This window comes from Carassius carassius, chromosome 18 (assembly GCF_963082965.1).
Source record: "Carassius carassius chromosome 18, fCarCar2.1, whole genome shotgun sequence".
In the NCBI taxonomy this organism is placed as follows: domain Eukaryota; kingdom Metazoa; phylum Chordata; class Actinopteri; order Cypriniformes; family Cyprinidae; genus Carassius; species Carassius carassius.
Window position 1 is genome coordinate 32,153,976 of NC_081772.1, and position 15,784 is coordinate 32,169,759.

General features: G+C 42.1%; 1 protein-coding gene and 1 long non-coding RNA gene across 6 annotated transcripts in view; both read left to right on the top strand.

The window, feature by feature from the left end:
* The window catches only part of lama2 (laminin, alpha 2), a 258,283-nt gene that overhangs the window by 64,676 nt on the left and 177,823 nt on the right, over positions 1 to 15,784 (top strand). For all 5 annotated transcript variants that reach the window (XM_059499216.1, XM_059499217.1, XM_059499218.1 and 2 more), the window contains exon 4: positions 15,113 to 15,355. In XM_059499216.1, coding sequence (XP_059355199.1) covers positions 15,113 to 15,355 — 243 coding nt within the window. The remainder of the gene's footprint in view (positions 1 to 15,112; positions 15,356 to 15,784) is intronic.
* Positions 11,865 to 12,572, top strand: LOC132091968 (uncharacterized). Its single transcript, XR_009422181.1, has 3 exons — positions 11,865 to 12,061; positions 12,118 to 12,237; positions 12,456 to 12,572. It is a non-coding gene; the product is annotated as an uncharacterized LOC132091968 (long non-coding RNA).

The following is a 15,784-nucleotide window of genomic DNA, read 5'->3' on the forward strand; positions in this document are numbered from 1 at the left end:
AAGACATTTATAACGTTACAAAATATTTATTTTTCAAATAAATGCTGTTCTTTTGAACTTTCTGTTCATCAAAGAAAAATGAAAAATAAAATGTATCTTAAAAATTTCAGCAGCATCGAATTAATGCAGCCTTAGTGAGCAGAAGAGACTTCTTTAAAAAAAAATTCTTTGATTGATAAGTGTAGTTAACAAAGAAATGTGCAAGAAGCCGGTAGTTTGGAGAACTTTGTGATTGATGGAGCTTCACAGCCCCAATTCTCAGTCATTTTTGTTAAATGAAAATATGTGGCCATAATATTCACCTAAAAAGGGTCAAGAAAGAAAGTCTCCATTTTGAATGGCACGAGGGTGATAAATAATGACAGAATGATCATTTGTAAGTCAACTATCTCTTTAATTCCTGCATTGCTCCTCTGTGCCTTACCTGAACTGAAGAATATGACAATGAGTGCAACGCAGAGGAGACAGAGAGAGAACAAGAGAGGGATCGTGGCAAGACAGAAGACAAATGAGTGTGACAGGGTTTGAGTATTCATTAGAGGGGCTGTAGAGGACATTTAGAGTTAATAAATCAGACGCGAGGGTGTGTAATTACTGACGGCAATCACACATACAGCAATGAGCCTCGACCGCCGTCTTACCATCACTCACTCCTTGACAACCTGTCGTCGCAATGACAAATGTGCACTAACATATTACAGGCTCTCTTTCAGCACCTTGAGCACTAGAGCAAAACCCATCTGAAGTGAGGAAATTGATTCAATTGAATTAAGCGGCTATTCATAAACAGCGGGCTGATATGCACATGCACCGTTCACACTTCTTTATGTGTAATATGTTTTAGATTGCTAACAGCACTCCTTCAGTGACTGCTGCTGCGCGTTGAAGATGTTGATAGCATTAGTCTTAAAGGAATAACTCTCCCAAAATAATTAAAATGTACTGAAAACATACTCACCCTCAGGCTATTCAGGATGTCTGTTGTGTTCATTCTGCAGTGAATGGGTGCTGTCAGAAAGTCCAAATAGCTGATGAAAACATCACAATAATCCACAAGTAATCCACACCACTCCAGTCCATCAGTTAACTGCTGTGGATTATTGCAATGTTTTTATCAGCTATTTGGACTCTCATTCTGATGGCACCCATTCACAGCAGAGCATCCATTGGTGAGACGCTGATGCAATACTGTATTTATCTAAATATAATGAAGAAACAAACTCATCTTGGATGACCTGAGGGTCAGTAAATTATTTAGCTCATTTAAATTTTTGGGTGAACCATTTTGTTAAATTAAGACATTAGGTGTAGGTGTTGGTTGGTGTTAAGATGATCAAATACTGTAGTTGTCCATTTACTACTATGTTACAGTGCACATATATTTAATATGGAGCAGAGTCCGCATGACTGTGCATGTGCAAGTTTTCCACATTTTCAAGTGTTGCACATTTGTGCATTTTATTTTTCAGATTCTAGCAGTCTCAAGAGTGTGGATGTGATTCATTGTAGGAAACTGTGTGTGTGTGTGTGTGTGTGTGTGTGTGTGTGTGTGTGTGTGTGTGTGTGATGCTCCAGTCTCTGCAGATGTTCACCTGACCTCAGTACTATTTTAGAATGTGACTAATCACACTAAAGCCCTCCACAAACAAACACACACACGTGTGCAATAAAAATCACACTCTTCATTGAAATCTACAGTTCATCCATACTGTTTGTGATGTGCATTTTTATTTTATTTTATTTTTTATGTTTACAGAAATATTTGTCTGTGAATCATTAAATATTTTCTGGATTACCTTCCCACAGTAAAGTGGACAAATGGTGAAAATAAAATCCCCAAGTTAAAAAAAAAAACCTGAAATGGAAAAAAGAATACAAAACAATTTCCAGATGTTTGGATGTCTCATTTGGTTCAGTTACCAGGAAGTGCAAATCAAACCACCTACACTGCTTAGAAAACACATTCACCCAGAATTCCCTTGAATAAGACTTGAGAGAAAGGAAATACAGCGATTAGCAGCTGACAATGAAGTTGGCTAATAGAGCTCTGTATAAAAATAGGACATTACTCAGAAACAAACATATCAAAGCATAAGGCATAACAGTGACCATTCCAGTGTGGTTAGATGTCGTTAAACTATTTAGACTACAGTGAAAGTTTTTCAAGATATAAACATCGGTTTTAGTTTAGTGTTCATACCTCAAAAAGGAATAATGAGCCAAAATATCCTATGCATACCTAGAAGCACAGATTGGCTGATGTGAGGTCAGGTCAGGTGACGTAGTGTGGTTTGTCAGTGAGACCATAAAAGTGCACCTACATCACATAATCTCCAGCCTTTTCATCTTCAGAAAGCCGCTTGTCTGTTTGCATTTGTGTGATATATGTTAGTCTTTTTCTCACTCTGCTTTGTGTTTTAGATAGTATGGCCAACAGAAATGCTAATGTCATCCCTCATTAAGCATAAATTTCACTCCTGGTGACAGGTACTGGGATTGTATAGTATTATAAATTCCATTTACATAATTTATAATCACAGTTAAACACATACACAATATATGCTAATACAAATTCACCACCAAACAGCCTTTTCAATGTGAGAACCAACATTCAAACTAAAACCAGTCATATTTGAAACTTTTAATATCCACTTATATCACTCCCTGAGTAAGGCCTATGAGCATGGACAGTTTTAAAACAACAATTTACTGTAATGACTTTGCCTTGTATTATAATAATGTTTCTGATTTACTCTAGAAAAAAAAATGTATTCAAATATGGAGGAATTATTTTATTGGTTGTCTTCCATACCATTTTATTTTAAGTTGTGCTACTCTGGTTTCTATTTTAAGATGTATATAATGGGATAAATAAACATGTGTAACTTTTAGACCCAAATAAGATAGTGGCTGTTTTACCTAAATGCTATAAAAGGTTATTTTCAGAGAGCCAATCTATTACCTTGTTTAGCTCCTCACCTCATTTCCCTTTTATTCTACTAAAATCTACCAACAGACAGTAAAGCAGAATCATCAGCATAGGAAAAACAAGTTACAATCACAAACAGCTTGCATATCATTTTTGTACAATAAGAATAAAATGGGCCTAGGACACTTTCGTGAGGAACTCCATTATTAACAATTGTTTCCTCTAAAAAAAAAACCCCATCAATTTCTACCCTAACTGTCCCATTTAAAAGTTCTATCAAGCACAGGTGAGGCTATGGTTTCTGGACCCCCTGAACAGCATCTTGACTGGGGTTTTGGGGTTTCCCTCTGTAGAAATCACGTTCAATCTCCTTCATCAGGTCCTTGGAATCTTCCTAACCTTCTTTTTGTTATGACGCCCTTGATGACATGTCTCTAGTCAGATGAAACCAGCATGGTGTGGTTTAATTCCAGGCTGCAACACAGGTCAGATTGTGCAGAGGACTTGCTGGGTTCCAGTGGTCTTGTGCGGATGGTCATCGAGGTGATGAGATCTTTGCAGGGGATCTGTCTCTGGTATGCATCTAGGTGACATAGTCTTCGCTGACATTCAGGGCTGTAGAGATCGTCTCTAGGTGTTGATCCACAATCTGATCTGGATACAGACTGGATCTGTATGGCTACAGTGACCTCTGAATAAGAAAGAAACTAATATTAGAGTAGATGCCATTCTTCTTATGATGTAACGAGTACATTGGGTTTTATGGAAAGTGTTCCTGGTTCCGGTTGATCTAATTAGTGTTTTGAGATCGCAGTGGTCTGCACAGCGGTCATTCGTTTGATGCCTGAGTCTGTGCAGTAGTGACCTGAACCCTTAGGATCACAGTCCCTCCCAAACTCATGCAGACCCAATCACAAGCACACAATCAACAAGCATTTTTGGGGAAAAAAGTATTCTGAGTGTAATTTGATTGTTTAATTTGGCGTACATGGTGTAATTTGTTTATATGAGAAGGTGGGGTTTATTAATTATACTGCAACCAGCCACCAGGGGCAATCAAAATGTTTGGGCTTCACCTCTTGCTTGTCTAGGAGGCAATTATATCAATTTCTACAAGAAGGTAAATTCTATTGAGGTATTCAGCATGTCATTCCTTTGAACTCTATTAAGTTTACCTTGAAAAACTTCAGTATGGAAAATTGGGAGCAGAGGCCTGGGGAATGGAGACTTCTCTGTCTTCTCGCAGAGGTTCAGGAGAGTGGACTTTTTCGCCCCAGAGAAGTCAACCCACTATCCCCTCTGGTTTGCCCTTACACCTCCAGCTCCACTGAGGCTGGAGGCTATTTAGCATATGAGCTGATCTGTAAATGAGGGGCACCAGTTCATAGATTCTTGTATCTCAACCTTTCTAAGACTCTCCAGAGCTCCGGAATGCTCTCCACGGGAAAACTGTATGCCCTTAAATGGTAGCTCATTATGTCACAGTGTGATCAACCACACATGAACCCAGTCCACTGCATGCTTGTTACAGTGCTGGAGTTCTTGCAAGAAAACCTTTCAGCAGGGATTCTGACCCTTAAAGTGGATTTGCTGCTACCACTGGAGCAAAAGATTAGCAGAAAAGAGCAAAAGATCTGCAGGTCCTTTCATTAGCCTCGTCCTGCTTGGATTTTGCCCCTGGACTGGTCAAAGTTATTCTGCGCCCCAGACTGGATTACATTCAAAAACATGTTCAGCCTGTCCTTGAGGGGTCTGACTGCTCAAACCAATGGGATAAATCCTTCCAACATTTGGCGGCACTGGTATTAACTTTTCCATAGTGTCAACGCCATGCCACAGGTCTGAACTTAAACAGGTCTGAATCAGTTCTCTGAGAAGGGAACAAAATACTTCATCATATGTCTAAACTTTGGGCAGTCGATCAGAATCTGGGGACTCCATGATGCAGGTGCCCTTTTATGGTATCATTGATGCACCAGCCTACATCATATGATGTCATATTAGCCAATCAATTTTTTTTTTTTTATTATTGTGTAACAAATAAACGCTTTGAACACACACCCGGAGCAGTGGGCAGCCATGTGCTGTGGTGCCTGGGGAGCAGTTGGGCGATCTGTGCCTTGCTCAAAGGTCTCAGCTCAGCGGTGGTATTGAGGCTAAAAATGCCCCACATTTTCACACAGAAGCATTCCCATAGCCTCAACGCTATGATGCAGTATAAAACGCTATGAATAGGTGTTATGTTCATTAATTTTTAGCTTTGATGAATGTGTTGCATTATTGTAATACTGAACTAAACTAATTATGCTAAATTTTACTTTGTATGGAAAATTGTTCGTTAGTTATTTATGCAATTAAAAGTTGTCTTGGCTTTGATCTTTTACACTCTCTCATAAACACAGGCAACTTTTTCTTTCTGTTAAAAACACTGTTTCAGTAAAAATTCAGTCTATAAGGAAAAGAAAAACATTTGGCCTTCATGTATCACGTATTTTATGTGTTTATTTATGTCTTGTCAGGTAACGTCTCTAGGTTACGTAGGTCTCGAGGGAACGAGACGCTGCGTCAAATGCGCTTTGGACTAACTCTGAATATTGTGTGTAATCAGTCCAATGGAAGAGCGTGACGTCACTGGCGGGGTGATGTAAGCGACCAGGAAGCTATAAAAGCACGTGCCGCGCAGCTGGCGTCAGCTTCGAGTACCAGCAAGCGCCGGCAGGGGTGCCGGGGGTATGGCTCCGAGACGCAGCATCTCGTTCCTCCCTCCATATGTGTCCAGCGCTTGAACTGGACACATACAATTTAGCTTCGCTTGATCGGGCTCCCAAAAAGGGAGGAGGACAGAAGGCCTGCAGCACTACAGGTCGTGGTGTAACAGAGGGAACCTTAGGAACATATCCCGCTCGAGGGTATATGAACGCTTTGGTCATGCCAGGTGCAAACTCAAGATAAGTGGGGGCCACAGAGAGGGCCTGAAGATCTCCTACTCTCCGCAGAGAGGTGATAGCCAACAGAAAGGAGGTTTTAAGTGTAAGATGTCTGTCTGAAATTTCTTGAATAGGTTCAAATGGGGGTTTGCACATTGTCTCTAACACCACAACCTAATCCCACGGGGGAATACGGGACCGTACTGGAGGTCTCAGCCTCAGCATACCGTGGAGGAAACGTGTAACTAGGGGGTGTCTTCCCAAAGACTGGCCATCGAGAAGGGTGTGGTAGGCCGCAATGGCCGCCACATAGACCTTCAGCATGGAGTGGTTCAACCCTGCAGAGAGCCTAGCCTGTAGAAACTCCAGAACTGTACCAACTGGGCAGTTTGCTGGGTCTAACTGGCGGTCTCTGCACCATGAGGTGAAGAGTTTCCACCTCAGGGCGTACAGTTTCCTCGTTGAGGGAGCTCTGGATTGGAGGAGGGTCTCAACAACCTCAGTTGAGAGACCAGCTGCTAACAGTTGTGCCCCCTCAGGGGCCACATCCACAGCTTCCACAACTCCGGGCGAGGGTGAATTATCGTACCCTGCGCCTGTGAGAGTAGGTCTGTCCTGATCGGTATCTCCCACGGAGAGCCGTCGAGGAGCGAGACTAGATCTGCGAACCATACTCGGCCCGGCCAGAACGGGGCTACTAACAACAGACAGACCCCGTCCCGGCGTACTCTCGCCAGAACTCCCGGGAGCATCTCAGCCCCGCTACGCGCACGGGCGGAAGATACTGAGACCGATGCTTGCTGAGGACCGCTGCGCCCTGGAACATTGGCAGGGTTGGCAGACCAGCAACCCAGAGGGCACTGAGGTGAGACAGGCACCGTGTACTGCGGTGTGTACCGCTTTACCCCAGCAGAGGCTGCCCTCTGAAACCCTGGGCTTTTGGCGTCAGGGTTTCTTGGGCGAGGACTTCTTAGCTTCAATAACTGCCCTCAGATCTTGTTTAGGCTTAGAAGACCTCGGCCGAGAGTGTCGATGGGACTCTCGTTCCCGACGCGGAGGAGCACAAGAGGCGACACTCTGTTTTTGGGCCTTGCGATACGAGGAGCTAGGGTGCAGCTGGGGCATCTCCCACCCAGATGCCCCAAGGGAGCGACGAGGGAGGAACTTATGGAACAGAATTGACTGCGTCGCCGAACAGGCCAGTAGGCTGAATCGGGGCGTCCATGAGGCAGACCCTGTCCTGCTCTTTCATATCGGACAGGGTCAACCATAAGTGCCTCTCCGCGCCCAATCGCTCGGGCGGTCTCCTTGTTGGCGCGGAGGGAGAGATCAGCGGTCCTTCTTATCTCTGAAATATCATGGGACTTGATCTCCTCTCCCTCGTCTAGCTCTTTAAGCAGGTCGGCTTGGTACGCCTGTAACACTGCCATGGTGTGCAGACATGCACCAGCCTGACCTGCAGCCGCATACCCCTTGCCCACCAAAGCCGATGTTGTTCTGAGGGGCTTTGAGGGCAATGCCGGGGCCTTGAGAGACGATGCCGCGCCGGGGGACAGATAGTTCGTGGGCGTCTGTTCCACCCGGGGCATCGCTCTATAACCGTGCTCTCCCATCCCCACCACATTTCCATAATAATCAGATGAGGGGATGTAGAGGCGGGCCGAGAATGGGCGTTTCCACGACCTGGCGATCTCTTCATGCAGGTCGGGAAAGAATGGAAGGTCCCGGCTGGGAGGTGGCTGACTCGCGCGCAAGAAGCGTTCATCGAGCTTCGCTGCGGTTCGGTTGTCTTTTCCGCGGGCCAATCAATGCTTAACTTGGCCACCGCTCGAGTAACCACCTCCAAGAGCTCCTCATATTGCAGTGAGTGGGGTGGCAAATCCCTGTCGACCGACTCCACATCAACCTCCTCGGAGGAAGAGAGGCGGAGTGTCGACCCCTCTCCCTGAGTGGACGGAACCGCAAAGCGAGCTTCCGACTCTAGGGATTGGGTGCCGGATCTGGCGGAAAGCGGAAGGAGATAGGGACTGGCCCGTCTCCATTCCCTCCACCAAATCCACTTGCGAACCCCACGAGTGCAGCCGCCGTTCTGCCTCGGCAGAAGCGGGACCAGCACAGCGGGGAACGCTGTCGAAGGCCCCCTCCTCGAAGAGGGCCCTCCGGGAACGAAGCAGCCGCACTGACATTCGCTCACAGTGCAGACAGTCGGCCCCCTCGAGAGCCGACTCAGCGTGCTTCACTCCCAGGCAAACCACGCATAGGCTGTGTGTATCCCCACCCGTTATATATCGTGGGCAGGGAGGAACACACAACCTATAACGCGATTTGGAATCGCCATCAGAATGCTTTACTTTCGCCTTGCTCTTTGGCATGTCTAGGAGCTCTGACTGGACAGACAACAGTAAATAAGACTCACAAGACAAACAATTGACATTCACACACAGAGCGCTTGCTGAAAGACGCGAAGCTGACGGCACGTGCTTTTATAGCTTCCTGGTCGCTTACGTCACCCCGCCGGTGACGTCACACTCTTCCATTGGATTGAATACACACAATATTCAGAGTTGCTCACGCTGGGCGCGTTCCCCAAAGCGCATTTGACGCAGCTCGAGTTCCTGAAGAGGAACTAATTTGAACTAATTAATAATGGCAGTTAATCGGTTAAATCACTTTGCCAAGATATACATCTCTAGACTTTTGCATAATGTTTGGGTGAAATTTGTTGAGTCAAATCATGCAACATGATGGGGGATTCAGCATGATATCAGAAAAATTAGACAACGGCAAAACAACGCATTATCTTCAGGCTTTTCCGTTATTAAACATTTTCAGAAGAGCTTGTTCAGCTGAACTGAAAGTTATTGAAGCCTCTGAGAATAATCTTTAAACTCTGTGTGTGTGTGTGTGTCAAGTCAAGTCACCTTTATTTATATAGCGCTTTAAACAAAATACATTGCGTCAAAGCAACTGAACAACATTCATTAGGAAAACAGTGTGTCAATAATGCAAAATGATAGTTAAAGGCAGTTCATCATTGAATTCAGTGATGTCATCTCTGTTCAGTTTAAATAGTGTCTGTGCATTTATTTGCAATCAAGTCAACGATATCGCTGTAGATGAAGTGACGCCAACTAATCAAGCCAGAGGCGACAGCGGCAAGGAACCGAAACTCCATCGGTGACAGAATGGAGAAAAAAACTTTGGGAGAAAAAAACTTTGGGAGAAACCAGGCTCAGTTGCGGAGCCAGTTCTTCAGTTTCATGTGGTCTTGTCCTGGTGCTCCTCTGAGACAAGGTCTTTACAGGGGATCTGTATCTGGGGCTCTAGTTGTCCTGGTCTCCGCTGTCTTTCAAGGATGTAGAGGTCCTTTCTAGGTGCTGATCCACCATCTGGTCTGGATACGTACTGGATCCGGGTGACTGCAGTGACCCTCTGATCTGGATACAGACTGGATCTGGTGGCTACGGTGACCTCGGAATAAGAGAGAGACAGACTAATATTAGCGTAGATGCCATTCTTCTAATAATGTAGCAAGTACATAGGGAAGTGTTCCCGGTTCCGGTTTACCTAATTAATGCAGCCTAAAAATCCTTTAACGGATTTGGATATTAAAAGCATATTAGTATGTTATGTGTAAGCCAGGTTAAAGAGATGGGTCTTTAATCTAGATTTAAACTGCAAGAGTGTGTCTGCCTCCCGAACAATGTTAGGTAGGTTATTCCAGAGTTTAGTCGCCAAATAGGAAAAGGATCTGCCGCCCGCAGTTGATTTTGATATCAATTGCGCAGATGAGTTTTGAGAACGTAGCGGATGTAGAGGATTATAATGTAAAAGGAGCTCATTCAAATACTGAGGTGCTAAACCATTCAGGGCTTTATAAGTAATAAGCAATATTTTAAAATCTATCAACATTCGTGGGCTGGGCCTGTGGCTAATGTTACGTCAAATTATAACCCATGCCGAAAATAGGTTGTTGGGAGATACTGGTTAAGATTTATGGAAATTTAAAAAAAAAAAATGAGCGGGTGGATTTTTATGATTATAGGGTGGTTGTGTACACACACTGCCAACACTCATTTCTGTCCTTTATGTCCATTAACACTTTGCAAAAGTGAACTTTGCATAATAGGTCCCCTTTAAAGACCGCAATTTTCACTTATTTTCCATTTCTGAAGTTAATTGGCAACCCTAATGATGACGTAATTATCTTCTGACTCCAACAACGGCTACTTCATCAAAAAAGAAAAAAAAAAGTTGTTGGAGATATGCAGCAAAAAATGAAAGTTGAAAAATGGATAATAGAAAGTGCAAAGGCGGCACTGAAAAGGCCAGTAAAAAAAGAAAATGAAAGTGGGCCGGTATAAGGCATAAAACTCCAGGGATGAAAATGAGTCCGGCCCTGATTGAACTCCAAGGTAATGTAACCTTATTGGTATCATGTATCCTATCAAATTAATCCTCATTTAACACTCTACACCTTGGTGCCTTTCACCTCTTCATAGCATGCATTGTGTTTTTGTTATATTAATTCAGAGCATGAAGGGACACAAACTCCAAACTTTACATGAGTTTCTGATTCTGTCCCTGTTTGTGGATAGTGTCCCTTTAATGATCTGATCTAGTTACATGTTCTAATGCATTAGTACTGTACTGTAAGAAAGTTATTTTCTGTGACCACAGAAATATCAGTTCTTAGAGTTGATATGAATTTACACTGAATGTCCGCTGGACGAACATTAGATGATGGTAATATTAATTCTGCTACAGCTGTAATTATTTAAATTAACTGTAAAAATGTATATACATTTCTGAATTGTGCATTCAGACGTGCATGTGACAGTCCGGCCTCACCTCTTTCAGACTTCTGAACACAGCACACAAAACGTCATTGTGCTGTGAGGCTGTGCCGTGAGAGACGGTAACGTGAGCCTGTTATCTGCCGCAGATGAAAGAGTGTGTGATGCTAACTCTGTTGTTTTGTGTGTGTGTGTGAGTGTGTTTCTCATGGTGCGGTGTTACCTACAAACGTAACCGAAATGAATAAAGACTTCAGCCTAGCTTCACTTCCCCCCGTTTCTCATGTTTTCTTTTTATTCAGGTAAGCTCTTCAGGTAAGGTGGAATGTCACTGTGCCCCAGAGCTTTCTGAAGGCCACAGAGATCCTGTCACGGACGGTGTTTGTGTTAAACCGCAATATACTCACTCACACAGCCTGTGTGTGAACATGTGTGCCTCAGGTCTTTTGTTGCTGAATAAAAGAGTGGGGAATCCTGGGAATCAAGTTTTACTTTTCTTTCTCAGATCTTCTCTTCCATTTTTTTTCTCCTGCAAGTAGCTCATCCATTATGAGAGTGTACTGTTAACACAGAGGTGGGTGTTTTGTGTTTGACGGTAATCAAAGCAGCTGTTCTGAAAATCAACCTGAAGAAATACAGTTCACAAAATACTCCGAATTAGAATTTTTTTCTTTTTTGAATGAATGAATTGGATAGTTTTAAGTTGATGCTCATCACTGTATTTGAGCGATAAGGTCCTCCAGCCCATGTTATATTATAGGCCTATGTAATCACTGCTAAAGGATGTCCTTAGAAGAACCTGCAGTACAGCCTTATGGCTTAAAGGGTTAGTTCACTGAAAAAAGAAAATTATGTCATTAATAACTCACCCTCATGTTGTTCCAAACCCATAAGACCTCCGTTCATCTTCGGACACAGTTTAAGATATTTTAGATTTAGTCCGAGAGCTCTCAGTCCCTCCAATGAAACTGTCTGTACGGCAGTGGCGGCTCCAGACATTTTTGATTGGGGGGGCAATGGGGGGTCCTGGTCATTTCAAGGGGCTTTCTCATGTTCTCATGAAAACCAACAAAAAATAGAGTGGACACTGCTAATAACAGCATATTACTGCTACTAATCAACAAAAACAACAAAGCATATCAACTACTTTGTTTTTAATTAATTAATCAATTGCAGTTTGCAAACAATATGATCAAACTTTAAAGGGTTGGCGCTTTAAACGGTTTGCATCTCCAATACGCATTAATCCACAAATGACTTAAGCGGTTAACTTTTTTAACGTGGCTGACACTCCCTCTGAACAGGGCCGTGCAGAGACCTTTGGAGGGGCAGGTGCTCAAAGTATAAAAGGGGCACATGGAACAAGGCTTTAAATGGCGCTGTTCAAAATATCAATACAGCAATATATTGTGATGCATTCCTTGCTGATTCACGTATAGATATTGATGATTATGTATTGATACAGCAGCAAATGCTTTGATGCAGTTTTGAAAAAGAAATAATAGAGAAGACAATTTTAAGTTTAAAATAATAATAGCTCTGGGATTAGAAACTGAAATGTCTTAAATTGTCCCAACCTGATGGCGTTTTCTTCTCTGTTCTCCAGAATAATTAAGAACAGCTGTTATAGTAAAAACTATAGAAAACACTTGTGCCTCTACATTTTCCTCTTTCTCACCAGCCTCTGTCTCCTGGCTTGCTGTTACCTGCTCTCTTTCTGTCACTTGTGCCTCTTTTTCTTCCTCTTTCTCCATCTCCTCATTTGATCTATTACTTTCCACTCTCTGTCCATCTAGGAACAAGGCTCAATTTACTATTTCAGCATTAATCTATTATTTTAACCATCACTACTACTCTTACACCTAATCAATAAGTCCACCTTAAATATTGATACAAAACATAAAAAAACTGATACACTGGAATATAGTGATTCATATAATTATTACTGTTGTAGTTGTTGTCTAAAATTGAACACCTTTGCAATGTAAACAAATGACAGGCTACATTTGTTATTCATATCCTTCACACTGCACTTTGATGTCAGGTATATTATGACATTTTTTATTATGTACATTTATTTCCAGAGAGATATTATTGAGTTTACAGGCTAAAGTGGTCTTGCTGTCGTAAACACTGTTGCTATTGTAGGAAAAAAAAAAAATATTTGCGTTACATTTAAAATATAATTATATTTTAATTCATTTCTGAATTGTTTTTATTTTTATAATGATAATTCAGAGAATGAGAAAATCTGAATAAGCCTTACCAGTGTTGTGATAATTATTTTTAAGGCACTCTATGTGTTAAAAAATAAACAAGTACTGTAATATAATACTAGTTTAGTCAAATAACATAAAAAAAGACCAGACCCCTCGATGCCTGTGAAACTTTTCTCCCTCAAACAGCACGCTAGTGTTACATCTACACTACAGGCTACACACAGCAATATAAACAACATATCTGCATGTTCTCACATCACATCGTTCTTGTAAAATAATAATAAGTAAATAAACATCAAAATCACTTCGCTGAGAATGAAACACCACTTACCAGCTGCCGCGGTGTTGAAAATATCCTTTAGCAATTAAAAATGCGCTTGAGGAATGGTCGGATGAGGTCGTTGTCGTCAGGTGAAAGGTCATCATGCTGGTCATTTTATTTACGGCTAAATTATTATTAATAAATTGTACTAATATTATGATTGGGCGTGGGCAGGCATTCACAAAAGGGAATGTTATTACAAAAAAAATTCAAGGAAATTTTGCTTTGACAAAAGGCCACTTAAGGGCAAAGGAGCAGGTGCTCAAGTGAACTGGTTCTTTCGGACAGTTCAATCAAATAAAACCAGATGAAAAAAAAAAACTGTTCACCGGTTCTTTTGCGCTCGATGTAATGTCATTCGCGATGACTGCCCTTCATTCAAGCCTTCGGTTTACCCGCGCTCATAACACTAGCACAGAATCAGTTCAGAATCAATCATCAAAAGAATCAGTTCGGTTCAGACGAGCTGTGTGTCGGTCTGCTTCACACTGAATCACACATGCGCAGTATCATCAGCTCCTCGGTTCACGAATCGGATGCATCTGACAGAAACGGTTCTCGTTCAGTGTATGAATAAATGTCGAAATAATTTTTATTTATTATTGTTCTGCGTAGTTTGAAGAGATTTTTTTTATATTTATCCCGGATATATATTTAATCAGGAAGAGGGTGAGGGGTCAAATGGGGGCTCAAGGCGTTTTTTGGAAGGGTCTTGAGACCCCCCAGGACCCCCCCTGGCGCCGCCGGTGCTGTACGGTCTACTGTCCATGTCCAGAAAGGTAAGAAAAACATCATCAAAGTAGTCCATGTGACATCAGAGGGTCAGTTAGAATTTGTTGAAGCATCGAAAATACATTTTGGTCCAAAAATAGCAAAAACTACGACTTTATTCATCATTGTCTTCTCTTCCGTGTCTGTTGTGAGCGAGTTTAAAACAAAGCAGTTTGTCATATCCGGTTTGCGAACGAATTCATTGACAAAATTAACACTGGAGCGAGCTCTGGGGCCGGAGCCGACACTGGAGTGAGGATGAGGGCCGAGAGCTATCCTTTTCACCTCATCCTTCTATTTTGGTTAAGGTTGAATAGGGCTTGCTTGAAAAATTGGAAAACAAAATACTGTTAAAAAACGTAAAACAAATGAGGAGAGGAGGTACCGCTTACTGTTTTGGTCCGGTATTCTGTAACTGTAATTTCTACTGAGGAGGAGATGAACGATCAGCAGTCTTTTTTTAACCAAATATGGAAGTACATGAAACAAGCAGGAACACACGTAGCATGAGGGTTAGATGTACAATACAGGACGAAGAAACTCGGAAACACAGGGTTTAAGTAATAAAGGAGAAAACGAGGAAATTGGGGAAACACAGCTGACATAATAGGACCAAGAAACAAGAAGGACCAAATATTGGCATGGAGGTTGAAACTAGGACATGGGGAACAAAACATAAGACAAGACAGGAACACAGGCCTGACAATTTAAGAGTCAGTGTTTTTCGTTTGCAGGTTTTTTGTTGTTGTTGTTGTTGTTGTTGTTGCTCTCTCTTTTGGTCTTGTGTTTGATCCTGTCCTGCATCTTGATCTTCTGGTACAGTTTCACGACAGCTCAAACTATCAAGCCTCTGGTTTCTCAAGCTGCTGCCTGAGCTCCAGTGTTGTCATTATCTTGTGCTTGTCATTGTCCAAGTCTGATCCCGGCCGTCTTCTCGTTCTCCTGCCATTGCCCTATCCTACTGTTGGGATTGTTCTCACTCATCACCATCCCTATCGTACTTAAAAAAATTAAACTTTTACAAAATTGTATCTCTCTTTTTGAAAATGTTATGGATTCCATCAGGAGAAAAGTGTATGCAGTATATGAATTGAAGTATATATTTGCGAGAATATTAATATTTTGTTCCATGTTCTTCCCTCACAAAGGTCTTCCAGATCGCTTATGTGATCCTGAAAGCTGCAAACTCCCCTCGGCCCGGAAACTGGATTCTAGAACGTTCTCTGGATGGTGAAACATTTATGCCGTGGCAGTATTACGCGATTACAGACACAGAGTGCATCACACGCTTCAACATCGTCCCCAGAACAGGCCCACCGTCCTACATGCATGATGAGGAAGTCATCTGTACTTCCTTCTACTCTAAAATCCATCCTCTGGAGAATGGCGAGGTGAGAATCTACTCAGCCACAGAGCAACAAAATTAACTAGCAAAAAAAACCTGCAAGATTTGAATGCAGTTTTGAGATGATTATGACAAGAATGGCATATTTTGAAAACATTATAACCTGTACTATTTTATCAATTTATTTAAAATGTCAAATAAGGTACCATAATTTAGATTCTGATGGCAATGACTGTAAATACCATCTATTGGTATAAATACAAATACATTGACACGAAATGTTCAGAAATGTATTGAAATTATATTGCTACAATGTAGTCTTGGTCAACTGCATCTTAAGTTACCTTGTTGACTATAATTCTTAAATAGAAAACAGACAAGAGAAAAATAGAGAGACACACACACATAAATGATAGACAAACTCCAGTCCTTCTTATTCACAGCCCACATTCTCATTTTCACAAATATCAAATCA